Below are 26,477 nucleotides of genomic sequence, written 5' to 3'. Positions count from 1 at the left end.
ACTGGGACATTAGGACCCACACAGACCACAGGGTGAGCACCACCTGCTGGCCTCCCTAATACCTCTTCCAGCAGCAACCTTAGTTTTCCCCCAGGAGGTCTCCCATCCAGGTATTGACCAAGCTCAATCCTGCTTAGCTTCAGTGGGCAACCTGTCTTGAGCTACAGGTTGATATGGCTGCTGACATAAACCCTAGCTGCACGTTAGCTGATGATCCATTAACCTGCGCGGAGGTGAGAATCAAATACACATGTAAAACTGGAAACTCACATTACCTCTGGTCAGTTATCTCTGCTGCAGGCATAAGCTATTATGGTGGAAATAAGGTCTTTAGGTCAGAGTTGCCTGGCCAGAGGAGGATCTTTACAGATAAAGTTCTGCAAGTGTTGCGAGTTGAAGATGCGCACGAGTGTGTGCCAGGTGAGTGTTACATTTTTATTTTTTTTTTTCAAAGTTATTATTAGGCTACAACTTTTTTAATTTTCTTGTACTTTAATAAAACTAGTCAGCTGGTAACCCTGCTGTGGTTTTATTTACATATTCATTTGTGTCCAAACCCTCCTTAGATTTTCAGAGGAAACACTCCTCATTTTATCATTGAGCCCCTTAAATTTCCAGAATACACTTGACTTTTCTTTGAATTGTTTTAAAGAGAGATCTAGACTACTTGCCACATGAAAGGGGTATATCTTAGTATTTTGAATGCTTTCTGAATAGTTCAATGGCACAAATGGATACAAGAGTGTTTTTCATAAAAATTTGGTCAGGGCAAATTGTCACATTTTATTGGGACAAGCTGTCACATTATTTATTAATCTCAATTTCAGTTTGTGTTGTGCTTTATATTTTTGTGTTTAAATTTTGCTGAAAAGCCTTGTAGAGCTGAGGAGGGCGGGGCCGGGCTGGAATGAGACACACCCGGTCCCCGATCAGCCTGATGGGGCGCGCGAGGGATAAAGGCGGCCGGGGACGACAGTTCGAGAGAGAGAGAATTACAGACAGCTGTGCTGTGTTTTTAGTTGTGTGTTTTTGGTTGGGTATTTGTTTAATAAATTGTTATTTAAGTTGTCAAGCCGGTTCTCGCCTCCTCCTTTCCTCTAAACCCCCTTACACTGGTGCCGAAACCCGGGAAGGAGGAGGGATTCCCGTCGCAGAGTCCTCGACACTGCCGTCCACCCAGGGGAGCGCCGCTGCCGTCCGACGGGGGACGGAGTAGCCCGACTACCCGGACGCGGGGAACGGCCGCCGTCCGCGAGGCGAGTGGGGACGGGACTCCACGACCGCCTGGAGCGAGGGAGCCGCTGCCGGGGGCGGAGGAGTGCCCTGCCGTTCCCGGGAACGCGGAGGGGTCGAGAGAAGACCGCCGTCCGCGGGGGAGGAGGGAAGTGACTCCCCGACCGCCTGGAGTGGTAGGGCCGCTGCCAGGGGCGGAGGAGAGTCTCCACGGGACGCCGGGAACGCGGAGGGGCGTTCTGTCCGCTGGGGTCGGAGGTCTGACTCCGGTCCGCCCGGGGAGGAGCGGCTGCAGTCCGCCTGAGAGGGTGGAGTAATGATCGAGGACCACGCGATGGCGCATCAGAGAACCGGTGAGTTTCTTTTCTCTCTCTCCTCTCTCTCTCTCTGCCGCTCCGTGTTGGCCTTTCCCTCGCCATTTTGTGTTGTTTTTTCTCCTCCCAGGTCGAGGAAGGCGGGGAGGACCCGCCGGGTGGGGGGGGTGGGGGGGGCGTGCCTCATGCCCCGACTGCCGGGCGGGTCCTCCCCGCCTTCCTCGACCTGGGAGGAGAAAAACAACACAAAATGGCGAGGGAAAGGCCAACACGGAGCGGCAGAGAGAGAGAGAGGAGAGAGAGAAAAGAAACTCACCGGTTCTCTGATGCGCTGTCGCGTGGTCCTCGATCACTACTCCACCCTCTCAGGCGGACTGCAGCCGCTCCTCCCCGGGCGGACCGGAGTCAGACCTCCGACCCCCAGCGGACAGAACACCCCTCCGCGTTCCCGGCGTCCCGTGGAGACTCTCCTCCGCCCCTGGCAGCGGCCCTACCACTCCAGGCGGTCGGGGAGTCACTTCCCTCCTCCCCCCGCGGACGGCGGTCTTCTCTCGACCCCTCCGCGTTCCCGGGGAACGGCAGGGCACTCCTCCGCCCCCGGCAGCGGCTCCCTCGCTCCAGGCGGTCGTGGAGTCCCGTCCCCACTCGCCTCGCGGACGGCGGCCGTTCCCCGCATCCGGGTAGTCGGGCTACTCCGTCCCCCGTCGGACGGCAGCGGCGCTCCCCTGGGTGGACGGCAGTGTCGAGGACTCTGCGACGGGAATCCCTCCTCCTTCCCGGGTTTCGGCACCAGTGTAAGGGGGTTTAGAGGAAAGGAGGAGGCGAGAACCGGCTTGACAACTTAAATAATAATTTATTAAACAAAAACACACAACTAAAAACACAGCACAGCTGTCTGTAATTCTCTCTCTCTCGAACTGTCGTCCCCGGCCGCCTTTATCCCTCGCGCGCCCCATCAGGCTGATTGGGGACCGGGTGTGTCTCATTCCAGCCCGGCCCTGCCCTCCTCAGCTCTACAAGCCTTTAACAGGCTGTTTTATGGCATCATTGTGACAACTTACCCCATATATTGTGACAATATGCCCCGCTGTTGTTAATAGCTTTATTTATTTATTTTTTAGCCAAGACTTTATAGTATGTGCCTATACAGAAATTATATAATATTTATTCTTAGTTTTACAAATGTGCTCAAGGTAATCAGAAATGCACAATTTTGGATGATAAAAGTGAATAAACTATTTTGAGACATTTTCATGAGGTTTTAATATCACTTTCATAATATCTCTTCTCAATCACATATTGACAGAAAATCGATTATTTCAAATCAGAGGTTCTCAGGCCACTTGCTTTTAAAAATTAATCCACTGTAATGTGGTTTTTATGCATTTTTACGTTTCCTATAGTACTGTATTTTAACAGCAACTAGAGGCTGGTGGGTTTTACTGGTTAAGTAAATTTGTGGCTCCTTATGGTTTGTGGTTATCCATTGTGGTTGATACTTAGTTATCATTGGCCTATTCACTTGTTTGAGTTGATAAAAGCAGAGGTGGGTCGTAGCATTGGTCTCGTAGCACATACAGGGTTGCATAGAGTCAAGAACGATTTTTTTCAGAGTTAACCACAGTTCCTCTTGTGGTGTGTTGCTATGGTAAGACTTCCCTTTGAAACAGGAAATGACAGAGCCCTGAGAAAGAGGGGTGACAGGCAGTGTAGCTGTTGAGGGAAGAAGTTTTTTGAGAAGTTCTTGGCGTGGGTACGGTCAGCCCAACACTGATGTTGCCATGTCCAAGAAAATGAAAACTCTGGCAGTGCCAGCGGGTCATATGGTGAGTCTAGTTTGACCTTCGTATTGGTTCTTCTCCAATTCAAAGCTAGAACTTTAAAGATTATTGATGAAGTGATGTGGGTTTTTCAGTGGTTGATTCTTAAATTTTCAATCCTGAATATGTGGTTACATCCTTGCTTTACAAGTCAATATATCAAACTAACTGTTTCAGTAGCACAATAAACCAAATATCTGTGTGAATATATGCAGTCTAGACTCTAGAAGGTACATTCTGGATTGTGGTGTTTGGCTGGCATTGTTACGGGAGAAAATGAGAAATTTCGATTGTGGCACAGAGAGATGAGCAAATGGTTTGCTCCACGGAAACTCTGATGTTTTGCTGCTATTGTCATACATTGTACAACATTGAACTATTCTTGTGTCATATCCACAGTCTGCGAGAGAGTCTTTACATCTGCCCATATACTGTAGAAGAGACTGTGTGTTTGTGTGTGTGTGTTTGAAAAAAGAATTTAAAAGAAATGGATAACCCAAAAAACGTAAATTATGTAATTTTTACTCTTTTAAATAACTTGTTTCAAACAATGAAGTTTTTTTAAAATTGTTTTTATTTTCGGTGGAACACTAGAGTTCCATTGAATATTTGTAGAATGCTCATGATGTTCTTTTCCATACAGCGACCACGTCTGTCAAGCTCCAAAAAGGACCAAAAAAAGCACCATTTTAAGTAGGCTATCATAAAGAGTATTCCACATGACTCGTGCCTTACAGAGTGTAACAGTCTGGTGCCGGAAGTAAAAATCCCTTTCATTTTCTGAGATTTTATTCATTATTTTTTTATCTTTATCCCCTACTTTAATAGGTCCTCATGGTGGCGTGGTTACTCACCTCAATCCGGGTGGCGGAGTTCAAGTCTCAGTTGCCTCCACTTCTGAGACCGTCAATCCGCGCATCTTATCACGTGGCTCGTTGTGCATGACACCGCGGAGACTCCGCATGTGGAGGCTCATGCTACCCTCCGCGATCCACGCACAACTTACCACGCGCCCCATTGAGAGCGAGAACCACTAATCGCGACCATTTGGAGGTTACCCCATGTGACTCTACCCTCCCTAGCAACTGGGCCAATTTGGTTGCTTAAGAGACCTGGCTGGAGCCACTCAGCACGCCCTGGATTCGAACTCGCGACTCCAGGGGTGTTAGTCAGCATTAATACTCGCTTCCCAGCTTCCCAGTCCCCCTCATTTTCTGAGAGTTTATTTTTAATGATAATTTATATACATATAAAGACAGACATGCCGTGAGCTCCAAGGTTGTCATTCGATGGTAAATGCTTCTGCTAAAGCCTCCAGTCTGTGTTATTTTAACCACAAAAAAATAAAAAATAAAACATTTTTGTAATGGCTGAATTTGTGATGAAGAACTATACTACACGTGAACCACGAAGAGAAAGATCCACCAATCAGAAAATCCCAGCAAACAATCCACGGTACAAGAGCTCTGCAGCGACCACCCATTTCCATGATGCACTGTGAATAACGCAGTCGAGTCTGTCTCACTACCATCTCAAACTACTTATTTGTATCTGAATATTTTGCAATAAACTTAAAATATATAGTTTCTATACTCATAGTCAAAACCTTAAAGCGGTCATGACATGAGGAATCAAATTGTCCTTGATATTTTGACATATAAGAGGTTATTGTACTATAAAAAAATCTTGTAAATTTCAGAACTCAAAACTTCCTTACTGCAAAAAGAGCATTTGTTTAAACCAAGCAGCCAAAATGACTCGTTCTCTTCTTCCTCCACATTGTGATGTCACACTGTGGTAGACATTTGCATCTGACTGCCTCCGCAACAACACATCAACACCTACTTTACCTTATCACCTCCACAGCCCCGCCCAGTAGCGGTGAGTAGTGAGATGGCATGGAGAGAGCAGGTCAGTCAAGAGCAGAGAGCTAGTCAGAACAGTGGGCGTTTACTGTCAAGTCTTAAAGAAGAAGCAGCACCAAAACAGCGTTTCTGACAGAGGCTCAGAATGAGGGTGGAAAATTATCATGCTTTACAGATATATGACTGTTTTTTTGTGCAAAAAACTTTACTAATATTAGAAGTGAACCTCAAGGAACTCAAATAATAAAATAATAAAAAAGGACGTCATGACCCCTTTAAAATCTGTAGTTTTATGCAGTATATTTCCATCATCTTTCATTCGTTTATGTCATTTGCAATGCTTCATGGGCAGTGCTGGGTAGAAACAGATTACCTGTAATTTGCATTACATTTCACATTTTATAATCGGATTACAAAAATCACGTACTGTGCAATTATATGCATAATTGGATTAGTTACTTTTTAAAGCATTACAGGATTACATTTTTGATTACTACCAATCAGCCAACGGCAATAACTTAGTAATTTACTGATTATTAGGGCTGTAAATATTTGCTCTGACTACAATTCGCCTAATTTCCGATTCTTTACCTAATGATTACAGTGCATGGTGAAAAATTCAATGGGATTTTATTAATACAAAAATATAACAAAAACAAACAAAAACTACCCCGAAGGGGAAAAACACAGTCCAGGGTGACAAACCAGATGATGGGCTGGGGTGGAATCAGACAAACAGGACAGGACCCAACTGAAAGTCACCTAACAGGGAATAATCCACAATACATTCCACTACGAACTGGCACAAGCAGAAAATTCCATGGTAGCACCATCAGAACAGACCAAGGGGGGTAGTGGGCATCAGGTACGGGGCAGGGTCATGCGGCCTGGGAGGAGGGTCCAGGTAGGGGGTTGTATCTGGCGGTCTGGGAGGTGGACCAAAGTAGGGGGCGGGGTCAGGCGGCCTGGGAGGTGTCTCAAGATAGGGAGTGGGGTCAGGCAGCCTGAGAAGAGGGTCCAGGAAGGGGGTGGGGTCGGGCAGCCTGGGAGGAGGCTTCAGGTAGGGAGCGGGGTCCGGTGACCTAGGAAGAGGATCCAGGTAGGGGGTGGGGTCTGGTGGCCTGGGAGGAGACTTGAGGAAGTGTGTGGGGTCCAGCGGCCAGGAAGGAGGATTGAGGACAGGGATGAGGTCAGGCAGGGCGAAGGCCGTTGGGTAGGGGTCAGGCAGGGACCGCAGGGAACTGGGCAGGCTCAATGATCTCAGGGAACTGGGCAGGCTCGTCAATGGCCACAGGGAACTGGACAGACTCGATGACCATAGGGAACAGGACAGGCTCGTTGAAGGCTGCAGTGGTCAGTAATGCTGGCAGCGCCTGGGGAATGGCCTCCATGGCCTTGAGCGCTGACAGGGGCAGGGGAATAGCCTCCGTGGCTGTGAATGCTGGCAGCTGCAGGGGAACGGCCTCCATGACCGTGTGCGCTGGCAGGGAAGGGGGAACGGCCTCCATAGCCATGAGCACTGGTAGAGACTGGGGAAAGGCCTCCGTGGCCGTGAGCACTGGCAGCGGCAGGGGAAAGGCCTACGTGGGCGTGGACGCTGGCAGCGGAACGGTATCCATGGCCTTGGACACTGGCAGTGGCAGGGAAATAGCCTCCGTGGCCATGAGTGCAGGCAGCAGTAGAGGAGTAGGTGCCCCTCTCCTCCTCCTACTCTTCCGGGCGGTGAGAAGAACTGCTCCAGTCATGGCCACTGCCGCAGCAGCTGGCTCCAAGGCCATGCCGTTCTTCCTCCACTGTTTATAGGTCATTGGAGGACTGGGGCTCTGACTAACTTAGAGAGTGTGGGTGTTAAAGGAGGGAGGCCACCCATATTCAGGGGTTATCCACTCCTTATGGTGGTGAATGTAACCCACAAACTCCCAACAAGAAAGAAACCCCAGCCTTCCCATCTTCCAGGAACCAAGAGGGTCCTTAAGGCAGATATTAAAAATGTCCTTAAGCTCAGCCTTGCTGAGATCCAGCTCATCCACCGCAATGAGGAAATTGCAGGTGAAATCTAACATCACACTCCCCTTCTCGGAGGGAATAGAGCTGGTTGAGCTGGACCAACCGCTGGTTGCTCGAACTTTGTTGGCTGGGAGATAGGAAGAGGAAGATGCCCATATTGTCTCTGCTGGGTCCAAATAAGGCCAGTTCGTTCTGTCAGGTTTGAAGTGAGGGAAGGACCCAAATGCAGGAGGCAATTCAATGGGCTTTTATTAATACAAAAAAATATAACAAAAACAACTCAGAAGGAGAAAAACACAGTCCAGGGAAACAAACTAGATGACAGGCTGGAGCAGGGCTGGAATTAGACAAACAGGACTGGACTGGACTGGACAGGACAGGAACTGATTGACAGACACCTAACAGGGAATAATCCACAATGCATTCCACAATGAACTGGCACAAGACAAAAAACACAATGGGGTTAAATAGGGAAGAAAACAAGGAGATAACGAGTGGGCAAGTGAGAACAATCAACTAATAATCAGACAGATAACAAGGCAAACAAGAGGGCAGGTCATCACTGAAGACAGACATGAATGCACAAGAGAATGTTAAAACACAAACCCAAATGCATTCACACTGCATGAGACAAAACACAAGTGCCTGGATTCAGCCACAGAGTAAGTAAATCAAACCAACCGAAGTGGATGAATCCAGACACAAGACATAAAACAGACATAGAACACATACATCTCAGGGCTCTGCCACAAAGAGGAAAAAACCCAAAACTAAGGGCAGAACCCTGACAATTTGATTATTTTGGAACGATTCATAATTATTTTCAAAAATATGTTGAAAAAATAATCATTTAATTTAGTTAATTAGTTAGACAACACAGATAGCATCAGACTTCTTGAGCACTAGAGTCATATGCATTTAGGCCTCTAGGTGGTTTGACAAACGTTTGGCTACAAATATAAATAGAAAAATAATACTGATGTTACATGCATGTTCTTACATGCATGCATCTTGAGACACATAGTGTTAGTTTTAATGACCCTTTAAGCATCTTTGTTTTACTCCGAAACAGACAAATAGCAAGTTTCTGTACGATTTTATGTTTACAAATGTTTAATGAAAGGAGTGTTCAATGTACTTAATACATTTAGAATTAATGAGTAGATTTTTATGAAAATATGCAAGTAATCCAAAATGTATCAGATTACATTACTTTAAAGTGTAATCTAAAAAATTCCAACAGTGCAGAGTAGTTTACTTCTGAAATGTAATCTGGTACTGATTTCAAATTACATGACTGTAACAAGGAAGGACACTGGGAATTGGATTCTTCAAACACAGGTAGGAAACTTTTAATTGACCACTTCTCTGGTTTACAGCTTCACAATAACACATCAGCTTCACACACCGTAAGGCTCTCGACCCAGTCTCTCTCTCTCTCGATCTGGCGCTGGCATGGTCCTTTTATGCCACTCTCCCCAATCTCACTACAATTAGAGACAGGTGTTAGTCATAATTTGGCTCAGGTGTATGCATTCTTACCGCTCTCTCTCTCCCGACGGATGCTCGACCACGCCCCCGCTGCCAAAACGACTTAAACTGTAATCAGTAATGGATTACATTTCAGAAGTAATCTACTCTGAACTGTTGGTTATAGTTCTTGCCCTCATTAAATACGTTAAGTACACAGTCTTGTACCTTTTTTTGTTATGTCCGATTTTCAAGTACTTTTTTGCCTCAAAATTGTTTTGTAATGTTGTGGTTCATCTCGAAGCTGCATGGTTGGTTTGGTTCATGGCTTAGAACTCGCTTATATAGACTTTTATGAAATCCCTACTGCAAAAATAAATTTGAAATAACTTCCAACGTGGCTAAAAAAGTGGGCGGATGCTCTTTTCCAAGTCTTCTGAAGCTGCGATCACTTTGTGAGAGAAAATTACTGAAAGTCACAAAGCTGTCAACCATAATTCACTTAAACTCTCTCCTCTTCTAAATGTAGCACACAGTCACATGGACCATCTTTATGGTAGTTTTATGGTGTGTTTTGTCCTTTTTGGAAATCACTTTGAATTGTCATTGTGTGGAAAAGTGTTGTAAAGACATTATTTAAATTTTTGGGGTAAACCATTTCTTTAATGCATGACAATTTGAGCAAATAAGAAAATGATTATTTAGCAATTAGGTTTCCTCTGTTACCATGGAGATGAGAATTCTAATCAAGCATGCTTTCCTGATGCCTGGACTGCCAAGCAGATTGTCAGCTGAGTGAACCCCACAGGATGTTTCAAAATATTTTTTGCTCACATATGACATGACAGTTCAGGATAAACTAAGTCACATCTTTTATGAAGTGTAAGTGCCAAACACACCTATTTCCTGTGCAAGTTTTGTCTTCTTACTGTACAACTAAAAAAAAAAAAAAAACATGCAGCTGTTAAAATGTGATTTCCTGCCATTCATTTCCTTCCTTAATTCACAAGTATGATATTTAAGGCCTCCACTGATTTCATGCTAGACTGATTCTGTTTGTTTATTTGTTTGTTTGCTTTTGCAGACCCAAGCGGTCTCTGATGGGGGTAAGTGTAATGCCTTTACAGAGTAAACACTTTTAATTAGACCAGTGTTTCTCAGCTGGTTTTGCGTCAGGACCAGGGCTGGTACTAAGATTTGATCTTTGGGGGGCATTTTTATCTTTAGGGCGGGCAAGGGGTTGTCTTTTCATCAGAGCGGGAAGGGGGTGTTAGAAGTTTCTGAGGGGCCAAAAGTGCCCCCCTTAGACCCCCCATGTTCAGGACCCAGATTTTACATTAGACATTAACTGGTGACCCAACACAATATCAAAATCATTCATTGTACTTAAGTGAACAAAAATGTCCTTAAGATAAATTTATTAATGTATTATCAAACCATGTTTATCACTGTCACAAGTGAACCCATATTTAATGTACAGTGGAGCATATATTGTTTTTTTACTTTGTGCAGTTTGGTCAATGGTTTTTCAGGATGAGGGCTTGTCACGCCACCTGTCCCTGCTGGCGTCTGTCTAATTTGGTTAGCGTCTATCCAATGAGAGAAAAATTTGTGCTGTAGAGTTTGACTGAATGCACAGCGTTGACATCAGCAACAAAAGAGAGATGAAGTGTATTCTTCTCCCTTTTAAAAAGTTGAAAAGCCTATTTATTTTTCTTCCCTCCTAACAATACAAAATTATACGGTTAGTTGCTGTGCATTATTTGTATTCATCCTTGTTTTTTCCCCCCTGCTTTTCGTCACCCAGTCAGAACGGAGTTGTTACGCACCAGCTGAGAACCACAGATTTAGTCTTTGCTTGCTGTTGCATTCAATGTACAAGTGTCAATAGGAACTTACTGCAGTCATTAAACTTTATTTGTTAAAAAATAATTTGTGTACAGAACTTAACTTGAAGTTGTCCAGCAGTGGCAGCAGCTCCAGTCTGTCGGAGAGCTCGAGCCAGTCGGGTGGACCTCAGAGTCCCGACGGTCCTGCCAGCAGGGTGGTCAGCTGGGCGGTGTGTTTTGAACGCCTGCTGGAAGACCATGTTGGTGTGCGCTACTTTACCGTAAGATTCTGCACACCTTGCACAACATTTCAGTTCTTATTTTAGTACAAGCATTTTCATATGGGTCGTTCAATGCCTTACAAAAATGTTTTGCACACCATACAGATGACATCAGAGATATAAATTAGATTTGTTGTAGTCGTTGTCACAAAATTTAGTTTTTTAATTTAGTTTGCAGAATTGGATGTTTTGTCCAATACAGGATTGCCCATGTTAACTGTATGATTGACAGCAGACCATCACAACTTATATGATTTTTATTAGTGGTGTCTGTGTTAGAGGTTAATCGATAGTAGATTTTGCCGTTACCGTTAACTAAGGTGGTGGAAAAAGCAGATAACCGATTAATCAGATGATTGTTTTTAAATTAGATTTATAAATAAATCATTTAAAAAAAAAAAGCATATTTGTCCTTCCTTACGATGATGGGCACAGACACAGAGGCAGCAAGAGTCCAAAATGAATAAAATACCAGATGTAGTCTATTGTTCAACCAAAATCCCAATAATAATCAGAAAAAACTATAAACAAGCCCGAAAACACACCAGGGACTCTTATTTTAAAATTAAGGAGACTTGACTCTATTACAATGCTCTACATTTAAGTGTTATCCAAATTAAGCTTTTATAGCCTATATGTTCACCAGATGAAGGGTTTTGTACATGTACACTGGCGGCCAAAAGTTTGGAATAATGTACAGATTTTGCTCTTATGGAAAGAAATTGGTACTTTTATTCACCAAAGTGGCATTCAACTGATCATAATGTATAGCCAAGACATAAATAACATGAAAAATGACCATTACAATTTGAAAAAACTTTCAGAACTTCTTAAACTATTTCAAAGAGTCAAAAAATCCTCCACATGCAGCAATGATAGCTTTGCAGATCCTTGGCATTCTAGCTGTCTGTTTGTCCAGATACTCATTTACATAAACATTTATTCATTTGGCAGATGCTTTTATCCAAAGCGACTAACAAAAGAGGAAAACATAAGCGAATCATCTTAAGGAGACAGTGGTACGAAAAGTGCCATATTACAAAGTTTCACTAGCATCAGAATAGTAGAAATTCAAAACAGATTAAAGTGCAACAAGCACTTTTTGTTTGTGACTGGTTAAGTGCTTGTGGAAAATATGTGTTTTGAGTCGTTTTTTGAAGACAGAGAGTGAGTCAGCTTCACGGATGGAGTTGGGAAGTTCATTCCACCAATGTGGTATGATGAAGCTGAAAGTCCGGGAAAGTGTTTTGGTGCCTCTTTGTGTTGGTACAACAAGGCGATGTTCCGTAGCTGACCACAGGCTTCTAGTGGGCGTGTAGCTCTGCAGAAATGATTTTAGGTATGCTGGAGCAGACCCAGTGACTGTTCTGTATGCCAGCATCAGAGCCTTGAATTTGATACTTGCATCAACCGGCAGCCAGTGGAGAGAGACAAGGAGTGGTGTAACATGCGCTCTCTTTGGTTCATTAAAGACCAGACGTGCTGCTGCATTCTGGATCATTTGCAGGGGTCTAATTGCACATGCAGGGAGGCCTGCAATGAGAGTGTTACAGTAGTCCAGTCTAGTTATTACAAGTGACAGAACAAGAAGTTGTGTGGCATGTTCAGAGAGGAAGGGTCTTATCTTCCTGATATTGTAGAGTGTAAATCTACATGATCTTGTGGTCTTTGAGATGTGATCTGTGAAATTTACTTTGTCATCGATGGTTACCCCTAGATTTTTAACTGTTTTGGAAGGCGTTACTGTAGTTGAACCCAGCTGCACGGTGATGTTGTGTTCAACAGGAGGGTTGGCTGGAAAGACAAGGAGTTCGGTTTTGGCTGGTTTAAGTTGCAGGTGGTGTTCCTTCATCCAGCCGAGATGTCTGCCAGGCAGGCAGAGATTCGAGCAGTCACTGTGGTGTCGTTGGGCTGGAAAGACAAGTAGAGCTGTGTGTCACCGGCGTAGCAGTGGTAAGAGAAACCATGTGCCTGAATGATGGGTCCCAGTGATGTTGTGTATATAGAGAAGAGAAGTGGCCCAAGCACTGATCCCTGAGGTACCCCAGTAATTAGCTGATGTGGCTTGGATACCTCACCTCTCCAGGCTACCTTGAAGGACCTACCTGAGAGATAGGAATTAAACCAGTCAAGCACAGTTCCTGTGATGCCCAGCGAGGACAGGGTGGAGAGTAAACTCAGGTGACATTTGACCCCACACTTCCTGTAGCACTTGCCATAGATGTGACTGTCTTGTCGGGCACTTCTCACGCACCTTACAGTCTAGCTGATCCCACAAAAGCTCAATGGGGTTAAGATCCATAACACTCTTTCCCAATTATCTGTTGTCCAATGTCTGTGTTTCTTTGCCCACTCGAACCTTTTCTTTTTGTTTTTCTGTTTCAAAAGTGGCTTTTTCTTTGCAATTCTTCCCATAAGGCCTGCACCCCTGAGTCTTCTCTTTACTGTTGTACATGAAACTGGTGTTGAGCGGGTAGAATTCAATGAAGCTGTCGGCTGAGGACATGTGAGGCGTCTATTTCTCAAACTAGAGACTCTGATGTACTTATCCTCTTGTTTAGTTGTACATCTGACCTTCCACATCTCTTTCTGTCCTTGTTAGAGCCAGTTGTCCTTTGTCTTTGAAGACTGTAGTGTACACCTTTGTATGAAATCTTCAGTTTTTTGGCAATTTCAAGCATTGTATAGCCTTCATTCCTCAAAACAATGATTGACTGATGAGTTTCTAGAGAAAGCTGTTTCTTTTTTGCCATTTTTGACCTAATATTGACCTTAAGACATGCCAGTCTATTGCATACTGTGGCAACTCAAAAACAAACACAAAGACAATGTTAAGCTTCATTTAACAAACCAAATAGCTTTCAACTGTGTTTGATATAACGGCAAGTGATTTTCTAATACTAAATTATAAATTTAGCATGATTACTCAAGGAGAAGGTGTTGGAGTGATGGCTGCTGGAAATAGGGCCTGTCTAGATTTGATCAAAAATTACTTTTTTTCAAATAGTGATGGTGCTGTTTTTTACATCAGTAATGTCCTGACCATACTTTGGGATCAGTTGAATGCCACTTTGGTGAATTAAAGTACCAATTTCCTTCCGAAACAGCAAAATCTGTACATTATTCCAAACGTTTTGACACCAGTGTATATATTTTACCAGATGAAATGAAGAAAAAGGTTTATTATTATTCACAAGATATGAATGGGGAGACACAATGGATGTGCTGACAGGGCACGTTCCATATAGTCACAATTTTCTTCTGCATGCCCTCGCTCCCATTTAAAACTTGATTGTCTAATCAAAATAACAAAATATGCACTGAAGTGAGGATAAAAATATGGATGAATATTGTCAATGATGAAAGATTTAGATACCGCAAATCCCAACGAGATGTATAGAGGCTGCTGTTATTTTACAGAACCAAGCTGTTCTAACTGTAGAATCCTCCAGAAATGGACACAGAGGAACACGTTGGAATAACAATAGGGGAAAAAAAGCTATCGGCATCGATTATTGTTCCCAAAAACAACTATTGGCACTAATTACCGATATAAAACCGATATATCGGTCTACCTCTAGTTTGCATTACTATCACACGCATCACTATTACTACTGCTCATACTTAGGATAAGAAAGTTGCATTTCATATAGCAAAATCTCTCAGCCTGAAAACTAAATCTGCATTATGGGTTGTTGAAACTAGCTGGTTTTGTGTGTGCATGTAGCTAGTCATTTCACAAATGTTACTGATCATGGTGATAAGAAAGCAGGGGCATTCAGCTGTGAAAAAATCATTTACACATCACTCCTCTGTAAATTGCATGTGTGAGGCATTAAAGTGTTTTGCTTTTCTCTTTCTGTTGGTCCGGCTGCAAACGCAAACTCTCTCAGGAGTTTCTTAGATCAGAGGTGAGCGCAGAGAATATCCTGTTCTACGAAGCCTGTCAAAAATTCAAGAAAATCCCACCGACCAAACTGGATGAGGTAGGCAAGTGTCTATACAGTGCGGTCTAAAAGTCTGAGATTACACTGAGAATTAGCTATCTAAATCCCATTTAAATCTAGAAATAAACAATGGTTTAGAATTTAGAAAAAATTGAAACAAAGAAACATTGAAGTTAAAGGATTGATCCCCGTTTTAAGTTTATGTTGCCATTCTGTGAAGTCATGGAACGGTTGTACGTCGATAAATATTACAAATTTGTCTTTGTGTTAGCCGGCCTTACTCTGTTATAATTAGGCTATAACTACAACATTACTGGGTTTTGCGTTCACTACAAGTAACATTTTTGGATAGGTTTGGAGTGTTTGTATTGGTGTTCATTTTGTGCTTTGTTCTCTGTTTGTCTTGAATCTTGTGTATTGTTTAAGCAGTTATAACAGGAAATCAGAGGCTACTGAAGCTGGTAATTCTCTAAATATCAATAAAACTGTTAAATATCTCCCCTCAGCTCAAAAAAGAGGCCCGCTCCATCTACGACATTTTTCTGTCTGAAAGCTCTCTGCATGCGGTTAATATCGATGATACAGCCCAGATGGAAGAGAGCGCCCTGGAGATGCCCACACCTGACATGTTCAATAAAGCGCAGCAACAGGTACAATCAAGGGGTCGGCGATCTGACCAAAATCATACATCATGAAATCAGTGTTGGGTTTAATATGATTAGGAAGTAATTAGTTACTATAATATAAAAAAAATGTTTATCAAAAAAGTAGTGTAACTGATTACATTTTAAACTCTTGTCCTTAGAGAAGTACTGATTTTCAATTACTTCACAGTTGCATTACGTTGGTTACGCATATTTCTTAAATATTTATTTATACTGCTACTGATAATAATTACATAGAATTAAAGATGCATCTGCCAATCATCGGTATTGTCCACTAAAGCAATTATCTGCACTATTGAGTAGTGGCACCTGCAAGCTGTACGGCCGTACGCACTGTGCATACCATGAGCGCTCCGACTGACCTGAGAAACATTTACTTTAAGAATATTTCAGTAATCATGAAGTGTGTCCCGTATTTTGTCAGTAATACCCATCTGCAATTCGTGAATGAATCATTCTGAATCTGTTCTTTTCAGTGAAACATTTGGAGCGTCAACTGAAACAAAATGCTGTTTTTTAAGAGGTAACTTTGAAAAACTTAAGCAAGTGCTGTGTCATGAGAATAAGGGGCTGTTCACACTGAACTTGTTTTTGTGTCCGCTTGCTCTTTTTGTTTTATTGTTTTCCATAAACATTCGCTAGATGGATGTTTTTGACCACAACGTCACTTTTACTATGTTTTTAGCATCTCTCACAGGAGCGCTGCATGTTTAGACACCCTGTAATTTAAAAAGAACTTCATCTGTTAAAAATGCATCTCAAGACACCTGTGTTCTGCTCTTGTCGTTGCGCTGCATCTTGCTTTTTTAGCGCGGGAACGCATTGCTCTGAACGGTTACTGTCTTTTAAGCTTTAGCCAGTGCTACACATACTCAAGGAATAAATGCTTCTCTCATAGTCACCAGAATTGAATGCTTTGGTGTTTTTGCAAAAAAATAAAAATAAATAAATAAATCTTCTGGTGCAGCATGCCCTCAGACCCCCCTACAAATAAGGTTAACTTTAGTCAGATTTATGTGCATACCCTCAAATGAAATCCTGCAGGCGCTCATACTATTGGGCATCGGATGACGAATCGGATAAAAACATCCAATGACCTGGACCGATTATTTCCTGTCAATCAAAAGGGGGCGGTAATTGTGTCGGACCTTTGGCCTAGAACCACTAAATGATCGGTATCGGCAGATGTAGATCTAAATAATCGAATATCGGTATTGGCACACATTTTGTATAACTGCATCTACAATGTGGAATACTTTTAAAACATGAATTGCGTTCATAAAGATGTCTAAATGCGTTTCTGTGACAGTTGAATGTGTAAGTCAATGGATGAGGAGGAAATGCAGATATTATTTTAAACTGTTTGAAGTGGTAGAGGTTTTAGAAAGCAGTTTAAAGTAGAGTAATTAGTAATCTGATTACAATTTTAGAAAAGTAATTGGCACTCTGTAGTGGATTACTTCACTACTTTTGTTGACTAATCAGGATTTTTCGCTGATTATTGAGTGAAACTTTATTTATAAATGAAATAACCATGTGATATTACAACGAATGGATTGACAACGTATCTAACTATAGCGTTTGCAGTATTTTTATGCAAAACCTCGATTAAAAAAAAAATTGTATCAAAACGCAAATCCGAATGAATAAAAAAAATCTAAAAAACGCCCAGACCTATGTGGCAACTTTGGGATAACTTCAATTGATTTATTCAAGATAGATTTTTTAAAAGGGATTTATTCCTTTGTCTTGCCGCAGATCTTCAAGCTAATGAAAATGGACAGCTACACGAGGTTCGTCCGCTCTCCGCTGTACCAGAACTGCATGCTGGCATGTGTGGAGGGCCGTCCTCTGCCAAACATCGGATCCCCGGAGCCCAAGAGCAAAGGTTCCAAAAACAGCGCAACGCCACCTAATAACAGGAAGGTAACGGTTATTTCTTTCAATTTTCTTTGAGACATGAATTACTTTTAAATATTACCTCAAAGTGAGAAAATAGCATTGTAAAAACATGGAGTAGTGTAGTCTGTAATTGGGTGAGAATGTTTTCCAGTCCAAAGTGGGAATGTGATGATGTGTCAATGAGTGATAAATTGTGAACCACATTTAAAAGTGAAAGTTTTAATGTGTTCATTACTCGATAACAGAGTGTTGAGTTGAAAGTACCATCATCAGACAGTAAGAGCAACAGGAAGAAGAGGTTAGAGAAGAGAGGATCATGGGGAGGTACCAGCTGACTAAGCAATAACTTCACTATCTGTCTTGTCTTTTGTGGTGTTTACCACTGAGCTCTGTTTTATGAAGTGAAGATGCATGACAAGTTGCCCAAGGCTTCTGTTTGCATGTGTCTCATCTGTGTTTAGCCACTTGTCAAAGTTTCAAAACCTGTGTGTGTTAATAGTGTCTGCACAAATGCTGTATGAGATCTCTTAGCAGATAACATGCTTCATGAACTGTTGGTAATAATACTGCAAGGTTTCTAATGACGTTTCTGTTGTTTTTCAGCTGACGTGTCGTACCAGCATGCGACAGTGTCTCGTAAAGAGTCCCAGATCTCTGTGAAGTCTAACAACAGTCTGGAGTTAATGTCTGGGTTCGGTCGAACTGAGGTATCTTCAACAAACTAAACTGTTGAAATTTCCTCATTCTAACTTACTAAACGTAGATGCTTTAATGGAAAAGCGTTACTTCTATTTATATTTCTTTCATGCGCAGAAGCCAAGATGAGTTTTAATCACTGTATGAATTGATATGAATGCCAGAGGAGGGTGACGGCATAAAGACGTTAGTAAACTGACCAGTCAAAATAGATATTCAAATGAGTTCATAACCACTCATTATCAGAGGGAACCAATCAAGCCAATCAGTTATGCGTCATCAAACCTGCTTGTCGTTAATGCGACAGGTGAAAAGAAACTTTCAAAATTTGCCAAAATATCAATGAAATAAGTCAATGGAAGATCAAAAACGTGAAAAACTGAACGAGAGGATCATGTGTAAATTACCAGCAAAAAACATATCATAAAACATTATATTTAAACCCTTAATTGCAATATTTCATTGGTTTGATCTTTCAATACTGATTTACATATTTGCCTCCCTGGAAAGTCTCCTCTCCACTGAACATAAATCACTTTAATTTAGATTCTGTAAGGTAGAAGATTTTGACTTGAAACACAAACATGTGTTCACAATCTGTTTTACTTTCGTATTGTGACTGAGTGAAACATGATATTCAACATGGCTCTGTGACATCAGCCAAAATGGAAAGTCATTGCACAGGCTGACCAAGTTAATACATTTTGATGATATATTATGAAGGGGAAATAAATTAAATAAATACATTTTGAAAATAAAATAAAAAAATACTTGGCACACCTAAGGCTGACGTAATCTACAAAACAAAGTTTAAATGGAGTCTGAATTCATTATTGTTCTACACACTTTTCTACATTTAAGTATATAGGATTTCATGATAGGGCTGCACAATTAGCGAAAAAATTTTTGCGACAGAGCTTTGCAACTGTTGTAATCAAAGACATGTCCAATGTGCACATAAATGCGATGATGAATATGAGTGTTTAGATTAGTCTAGGCCCAGACACAATTGGACTATTTTTTGGCATTTTCGGTACTGATTTTGTTGGACAATCAAAATTTGTATTTTGCAGAAAGGATTTATCCCTTATGTTGCGTTACGGTCATTTTGACCAGGACAACTTTTTTTTTAACTTAATCCAGTTGGAATAAAATTCCTTGACATTGTTCAAATATGCTATCTAAAAAACACCTGTTTTTTTATTTATTTCACTTTGTTACACTTGTTGTGTTCCTGGTCAAAAAAGACCGGCCATTGGAATTTAATGGATTAGACTACAAAATATAGAAATATTACATTTTTGGAGCATCCCAATCCTTTAGATGAGCAAAGTCCTCGGACATGTGCACACACACACACACACACACTCTCATACACACACACACAATGTGTGTTGAGCGCCCTTTTGTGCGACGTCTTTCCATGTACACTCTTTGAGGAATACGCATTGTATAGTCCAGATTTTAAGCTTTTAAATGACACCTTTTTTGTTTAGATCAAGCAGGTGGTTATTAATTTATGTAATTATTATTATTTATTTATTTTCCGCAGGGAGTGCCTTCCACTGGCCCGTTATAAGCTCAATTCAAGTAATCCTTTTATCAATAAAAAAGTATATTTTTAAAAATAAGTTAAAAAAAGAAGTACAAAACCTGTTATAATTACAAAAAAAAAAAAAAAAAAAGTTGTTAAAAAGATCTAATGCAGGGGTTCTCACCGGGGGCGTTCAAAGGATGCCAGGGGGCACTGAAAGCAAATTAGTAGTAAGGGGGGCATTAGGTTAAAAATAGGGGGCGTTTATCAGTCATAATAATCAAATCTAGCGTCAAGTTCCTCTTTGCATTGAAACGTTTATTTAAACTTGGAGTATTTCAGTTGGTTCTCAGTTATACGGGTTGGTATGCATTTGTTCATCTGATTTTGAAGTCTAGCGACACATCTGAAGTATCTGGTTTAGCAGCATCAGATACACAGGTGGAGGCACAACCTCGGCTAATGCACCTGTATGGCTCTGTAGATGGATACGGCTCAATGGACAGAGCAGCACGAGCGCAAAGCTCTTAAAGCTCGAGCTCTTAAATCAGTCAGAAGCATGGCATGAGAAGCGGAAACCATTTGAATTCAGCACAGAATTCTACATCACTACCCTTGAATTTACTATAATAACACTAACTGTACTACTGTAGTAGGGGAGCGTTCATCAAAAAAAGGTTGAGAACCACTGATCTAATGCAATATCTTGTGATAATATATGCAATATGAAAGATTTATAAACAGTCTTAATGGGCCGGTCATTTTTGACCGGGAACACAAAATGTGTTAGCACAAAATGAACACAGCACAAGGATTAAATGTGGACAAATGTGTTAAACTTGTGTTCAGAGTGGCTGTTGAAGGCATTTATGTCTGGGCAATGTGCAAAAAATATTTTCACAATATTTTCATACAAAAAATATCACAATATCCAATTACGTTGTCAACCCCCGTGCCCCCACTTCCAAAGGAACGGTAATCATTTTTGCTTTATCGAAAAACTTAAACCTAAGATATTTCTAAATTCAAATTGCACTTCAAACACACTCCTCAAATCCAAACATTTAGCATCTCCAACTTCCTCCACCGGCCCCATAACCTCTAGAAAGTTCAACACAACCCACATAATTTCTGCTTTCATAAAACAGCTACAACAGTTTGTTACTTCTCTTAGTCTGTCCTTAAATGAATAAAAAACACCAGTTTTCATATTAGGTGTAAGCCTAATGAATTCCCATGTGTTAATGCAATTAATGCTGCCTAATAATTTCCACTGTGTTCTTATCGAATTTGTGTTTGCATTGCGTTTCGTTAATGCAATTAATGCTGCCTGAAATAGAACTCAACTTTAGGTTCAAGGTGAATGTTTTATTTATTTTCATATAACTTTTAAATGATTTAATATACAATTTTTATATGCAGTTGCCCTTTTTTAATGTATGTTCAAATAATTGAATAATACCGATTATAATATGAAGGGAAATAATCGACAATTATAATATGACAATTTGGCCTAATTGCGCAGCCCTGTTCACGACTAGCTTGCAGTGCCTTGTTTTAGATCTTCATCTTGATTGTCTTTCTCATTCAGAATGGCCGCTGCAGTGTTGCCGTCTCTGATCCAGAGGTTTTGAGTTCCGGTTCCCCTACAGCAGATAAATACTGCTGCGTTTACCTGCCGGACGGTACCGCCAGTCTGGCCCCAGCCAAACCTGGTCTGACCCTCAGAGACATGCTCAGCAGCCTGTGTGAGAAGAGAGGGTTCCCTCTGAAAGACGTCGTTATCTACCTTAATGGGAAAGACAAGGTCAGCTTCTTCAACACAACAGCCTACCACAATGACAATGATTCTCATGCATCTGAAAGCCTCTGCACATTTTTTTTTTTTTTTTGCTTAACCAATGACTTATCTGTGGCCAGTGTTGTGACTCTTCATAACAGAGCTGAGAGAGTTTCGTTTGTGTAAGATCTTTATCGTTTTTGTGTTGGCCAACATTTACAAAACTTTCACAACATGAAAAGAGCCATTTTCTAAACTTCTCTTGCATTTTTTCCCCATTAAGTCTACTAATGATGTCAGGTTTCTTATTCATATTGATCATTTTTCATGATAATTTTCTACCCTCTCTCTGACCCTTTAACGGGCTGTAAATTACTTTTGTTATCATTCGTTAGCCTACTTAAGTGTTGATGTGTAAATGTAGGCGGTTCATGAAAATCATGATGATTTTCTGAATGAACTGTTTTTGCAGTTTAATAATAAATGGTGTTAGTGTGCCAGAGAGGGCACTTTGGGTTGTGAATGCTAGAGGATGTCTGCACAGAACTCTCTGTTTCAAATGAGCATGAAAATCTTTTTCAATTCATCATTAATCTAAAAAACATAATATATATATATATATATATATATATATATATATATATATATATATATATATATAAAACAATAAAAGAGTGTGGCATTCGAGGCTGTTTTGTGTCCCCTGGGCTTTCTAAAGTTGAGTACCTCTGGTCTAGGGGTTTCTTGGCACTGTTATTTTTTAATAGTTCATACTTAATACTTGCAATAATTAATATCATGTTGTAATTTGTTGTCTGCAGCCTCTTACTCTGGATCACGACTGTTCTATGTTTGGAGATCAGCAGCTCACTTTGGAACTCAGAATTACGTTTGCGTGAGTTACGCACACAATTCATCAAAGGCTATAGTCTAAAACTTGTAAAGAGATTTTTACTATTTTAAAAAGTTTACATTTATTCCAGACTTATTGAGAAATCTGTTCACACCCACTCAAAAGAGTCTAGAGTCATGTTAATAAGAGTATGTGTGTGTGTGTGTGTGTGTGTGTGTGTGTGTGTGTGTGTGTGTGGGCGGGTTTGGGTGGTTTACGAGGACATGTTTTTAGCATACAAACTGGTAATTACAAGGGTATTATGCTATAAATTTCGGTGTCCCCATAATTCAAATCGCTTAAAAAACATACTAAACGATGTTTTATTGAAAATGTAAAAATGCAGAAAGTGTTTTGTGAGGGTTAGGTTTAGGGGTAGGGTTAGGGTTAGGGGATAGAATCTATAGTTCATACAGTATAAAAATCATTATGTCTATGGAGAGTCCTCATAATGATAGCTGCACTAACATGTGTATGTGTGTGTGTGTGCGCAGGCTGGAGATTGTGTTTTCAGGACGGACGATAGGAATTGTCACAAAGTCGAGTAAGAATCTGGGCGATGCGATTTCTGCCGTCCTACAGAAACATCAACTGCGGCCTCAGGATGTGTTGGTTACTCATGTGTGTAAACAGGGTCAAACTCGCAAAATGATGTTTGATGTGGTGGTCAAGTTGGACACATTTGGTAATTAAAATGAAAAGCTGAGACTTTTTCTTGCTGCATTTTCTCATTCCAGAGTGGCTCAAACGAACCTCTGAAAATGAGCACAAATGTGTTCCGTCTGGCCAGCAAAACAGTGTGCTTGGATCGAGTTAAAGGTGTGTCTTTATCAGTTTCATTCATTTAGTATTTCATTTTTTTTTCTATGTACAATTCAGTTTAGACACACTCGACTGAATTTGTTTGTCATGATCTTTCAAACCTTTTGATCTAAAGGCGTATACTTACATACTTGAAATTAGCTTTGTATGCAAATATAATTTGTGCCACATTTTCTGGTCAATATGTAATTCACATATTTTGCATCTCTCTGCAAGAGTCAGATCTATGTATCTGGTTTTTAGTAATGCAGACCATTCACTGTCTCTCTCCATCTTTTTCTCCCCATGTCAGTTTGTGTTTAGCTTGTTGTACTTTAAAAGTCTCTGTGAATAAAATCTCCACCTCAGGGGTCATCACAGGATCTTAAAGTCTGTTTTAAAGCTCTTTTTCTCCCTGTAGCTTTTCAGATGGAGCTCAGACGATTGGAGAGGCCCACCACATTACACCTTAAAAATAGGATTATGGGGGAGGTGTCAACTGACATGATGTACAGCTCCTCTCTATCGAATGATCTCATTTCCTCACTCATCAGAGGTCTTGATGTGTGTGTGTATGTGTGTGTGTGTGTGTGTGTTTCAGTTGGTTTGGAGACTCAAGACGCTTCACCAGCATCCAGAGCTAGTCCCAGACCCAGAAAACACCAAGAGATGGATGGTAATGCTGATGCCTCATGATATAGATTTAATTCCCTGTTTTGGAATTAAATCTATAAAAATAAATCTAGTTATTTCACACCCTTTCATTGTAACGGAGTTGGGAACTACAAAATAAGCAGGCATATTTGAGTGCAAATCACTTGTCACCACGCAATGTCCTATTTTTGTAGTAGTTTACAATGGGCTCTATTTTCATAAGCCTGCAAAATGCAGCGGTAGGCACATAGACCGCACGCTACTTATCCAATTTTCATGAGCACGCTTATACTAAGTGCAATTTCCGTGCCAACGCAAGGAACAAATTAGTTCTTTTTAGAAGAACCTCCGAATTAAATTGAACTTGATCCAGCCCATTAGCGCTTTGCGCGCAAGATTTCATCAAACCCAATTGTGCCCACACTTATCGTATGCTTGCACGAAATACCAAAACTTCATGGCTTCGCCCATTGACTTTGCACTTATGATTTATAGCATAGCGCTAGCTTTAGCACTCTTAAAATAGGGCCCTATTTGTTGAATGGCACCTTTTAGATTTTAGGCATTTTTAAAAAAAGAGTTTGCTGTATTTACACTGCACCATATACATTCTCTGTATGCACAGAATCCATGGATGATCAACGTTATTTGCCTAAATGTGCAGTATACAACATATCATAGTTCACTGGGTCTTGTATCCCACAGCTTTTAATTTCCAGCAAGATAACAATGTAACAACTTGAAACAAAATCAGCAGTGATTTGTAAAAAAATTTGGACTGCTAAAAGTTAAGACATTTTTACACAAATCTGGATTAAAAAGGCTAAATAAAACTTCTGTAATGAGAACTGTACGCCAACGTAGTGAGGTCATGTGACAACAGTTTAAAACATTTACTGCTGCTTGTAGAGTGCAACAGTCTGGTTCCAAAAAAAATAAAAATAAAAAATCCCATTGATTTTTCCTATAGGCAATTGATTTTATTTTATTTTTTATTTTAAATTAAATTATTTTATTTTAATTCATAAACCTTTAAAAACTGATCTACCGTGTGCTCCAGGGTTGTTAATCAATGGCATCTGCTTCTGCTGAAGCCATCAGTACAAACTATTTCAATGTATTTTAGAAAATAATTTTTAATAGCAGAATTCCTGCTGAAGAACTACACTTCCCATGATCCTAAAGAGAGATCCACCAATCAGAGAATCGCATCAAACAAAGCGTGCCAGCAGCGACCGCCCACTTAATGACACACTGTGAATGGAATCGACACTCTCAACACTCACAAGCTACTTGTATTTTATATATATTATACACAGTATACTTTATATATATATATATATATATATATATATATATATATATATATATATATATATATATATATATATATAGTACATTTGACAACTTTAAATCAATAGTTTTTTTTTATTTTTATATGATTACGTCATTCGCAATGCTTAATGGTATTGTAGTTAATTTCTTCATTGACATTAAGCACACAGTCTTTTACCTTTTGCATTTTGTCCACTTTTCAAATACTTTGAAGGCCTGAGGTGTCTGCTGAGGAGCAGTGTAGTTTTTTATCTGATCGGTCAGATCATGTAAAACAATTATGCCCCCTTCATTACAGATGGGTTTGTTTCTTTGGGTGGTAATTCTCAGCTGGTATCTGTGAAAATACTCCGTGACACTGGAGCATCTGAGTCATTTATTCTTGAGCCTGTTTTGCCTTTTTCTTCAGAATCGAGCACGGTGAGTTGTGTTTTGATTCGAGGAATTGGATTACAAACGTTTTCCGCTCCGCTGCATAAAATGTAATTGAAGTCAGAACTTGTGCAGGGAGAGATTACAATTGCTGTGCGTCGTTCGTTGCCCATAGAAGGAGTACACTTGATTTTGGGAAATAATTTAGCTGGGGGTCGAGTGTGGCCTAATGTTCCACCGCCCATAGTTTAAACTGCGCTCTCTGCTCCTTCTGAAACTGACAAATGTGTTCAAGACTTTCCCAACGTGTTTACAGCTTGTGCAGTAACCAGGAGTCATGCGTCTGATATATTGGGTGAGACAAAGTCTGTAAGTTCCAAGTTGAATGCGTTTTGTTTGCCTGACCTTCCTCTTCCTTTAATTCATAGTGACTTCGTTTCGGCACAACAGGAAGATGCGGATTTGGCTGAGCTGTTCACTAGAGCTCTGCCTATTGATGAAGTGCAAAATGCAGAATCTGGTTATTTCGTGCAGGACGGTTTGCTGCTGCGAAATTGGTCAACATCTCTTAATTGTACAGGAGCCAAACCAACATTTCAAATCATTGTACTTGGTTGGTACTGAAGACAGTACATGGTGACGTAGCTGGGATTAAAAAACCTATGAAAGATTGTTGCGACACTTTCACTGGCCTCGCTTAAAAAAAGATGTTGTCAGTTTTGTGAAGACCTGTCACACCTGTCAGTTGATAAGGAAGTCAAATAAGACCATTAAGCCAGAACCCCTGTATCCAATTCCAGTTGTGGGCAGCCCTTTCGAACATTTGATTGTTGATTGTTTTGGCCCACTGCCTCCGTCAAAATCTGGCTGCAAGTTCATTCTAACGATGATGTGTCAAACTACTCGTTATCCTGCTGCTTATTCACTGAGACTGATTACAACTAAGTTGATTGTTAAGGCACTGTTACAATTTATTTTAATCTTTGGCATCCCAAAGGTCATTCAGAATGACTGGGGTACCAATTTTACATCGAAAATGTTTGCGGAGGTGTTGAAACACCAGAGTAGCACTTATCAAGC

The 26,477-nt window shown here is 40.8% G+C and overlaps 1 protein-coding gene across 1 annotated transcript in view; it reads left to right on the top strand.

The window, feature by feature from the left end:
* Positions 1 to 3,240: 3,240 nt before the first annotated feature.
* The window catches only part of LOC127417953 (regulator of G-protein signaling 14-like), a 28,522-nt gene continuing 5,285 nt past the window's right edge, over positions 3,241 to 26,477 (top strand). Inside the window, exons 1-13 of the mRNA XM_051658245.1 lie at positions 3,241 to 3,373; positions 9,794 to 9,815; positions 10,653 to 10,819; positions 14,713 to 14,805; positions 15,273 to 15,416; positions 17,190 to 17,357; positions 17,579 to 17,657; positions 17,937 to 18,040; positions 21,155 to 21,370; positions 22,165 to 22,238; positions 22,730 to 22,856; positions 22,973 to 23,054; positions 23,638 to 23,712. Coding sequence (XP_051514205.1) covers positions 3,329 to 3,373; positions 9,794 to 9,815; positions 10,653 to 10,819; positions 14,713 to 14,805; positions 15,273 to 15,416; positions 17,190 to 17,357; positions 17,579 to 17,657; positions 17,937 to 18,040; positions 21,155 to 21,370; positions 22,165 to 22,238; positions 22,730 to 22,856; positions 22,973 to 23,054; positions 23,638 to 23,712 — 1,396 coding nt within the window. The 5' untranslated portion in view covers positions 3,241 to 3,328. The remainder of the gene's footprint in view (positions 3,374 to 9,793; positions 9,816 to 10,652; positions 10,820 to 14,712; positions 14,806 to 15,272; positions 15,417 to 17,189; positions 17,358 to 17,578; positions 17,658 to 17,936; positions 18,041 to 21,154; positions 21,371 to 22,164; positions 22,239 to 22,729; positions 22,857 to 22,972; positions 23,055 to 23,637; positions 23,713 to 26,477) is intronic.

Source organism: Myxocyprinus asiaticus, chromosome 27 (assembly GCF_019703515.2).
Source record: "Myxocyprinus asiaticus isolate MX2 ecotype Aquarium Trade chromosome 27, UBuf_Myxa_2, whole genome shotgun sequence".
Taxonomy (NCBI): domain Eukaryota; kingdom Metazoa; phylum Chordata; class Actinopteri; order Cypriniformes; family Catostomidae; genus Myxocyprinus; species Myxocyprinus asiaticus.
Note: the sequence above shows the minus strand (reverse complement) of the source record. Positions and strands in the feature narration are given on the sequence as shown.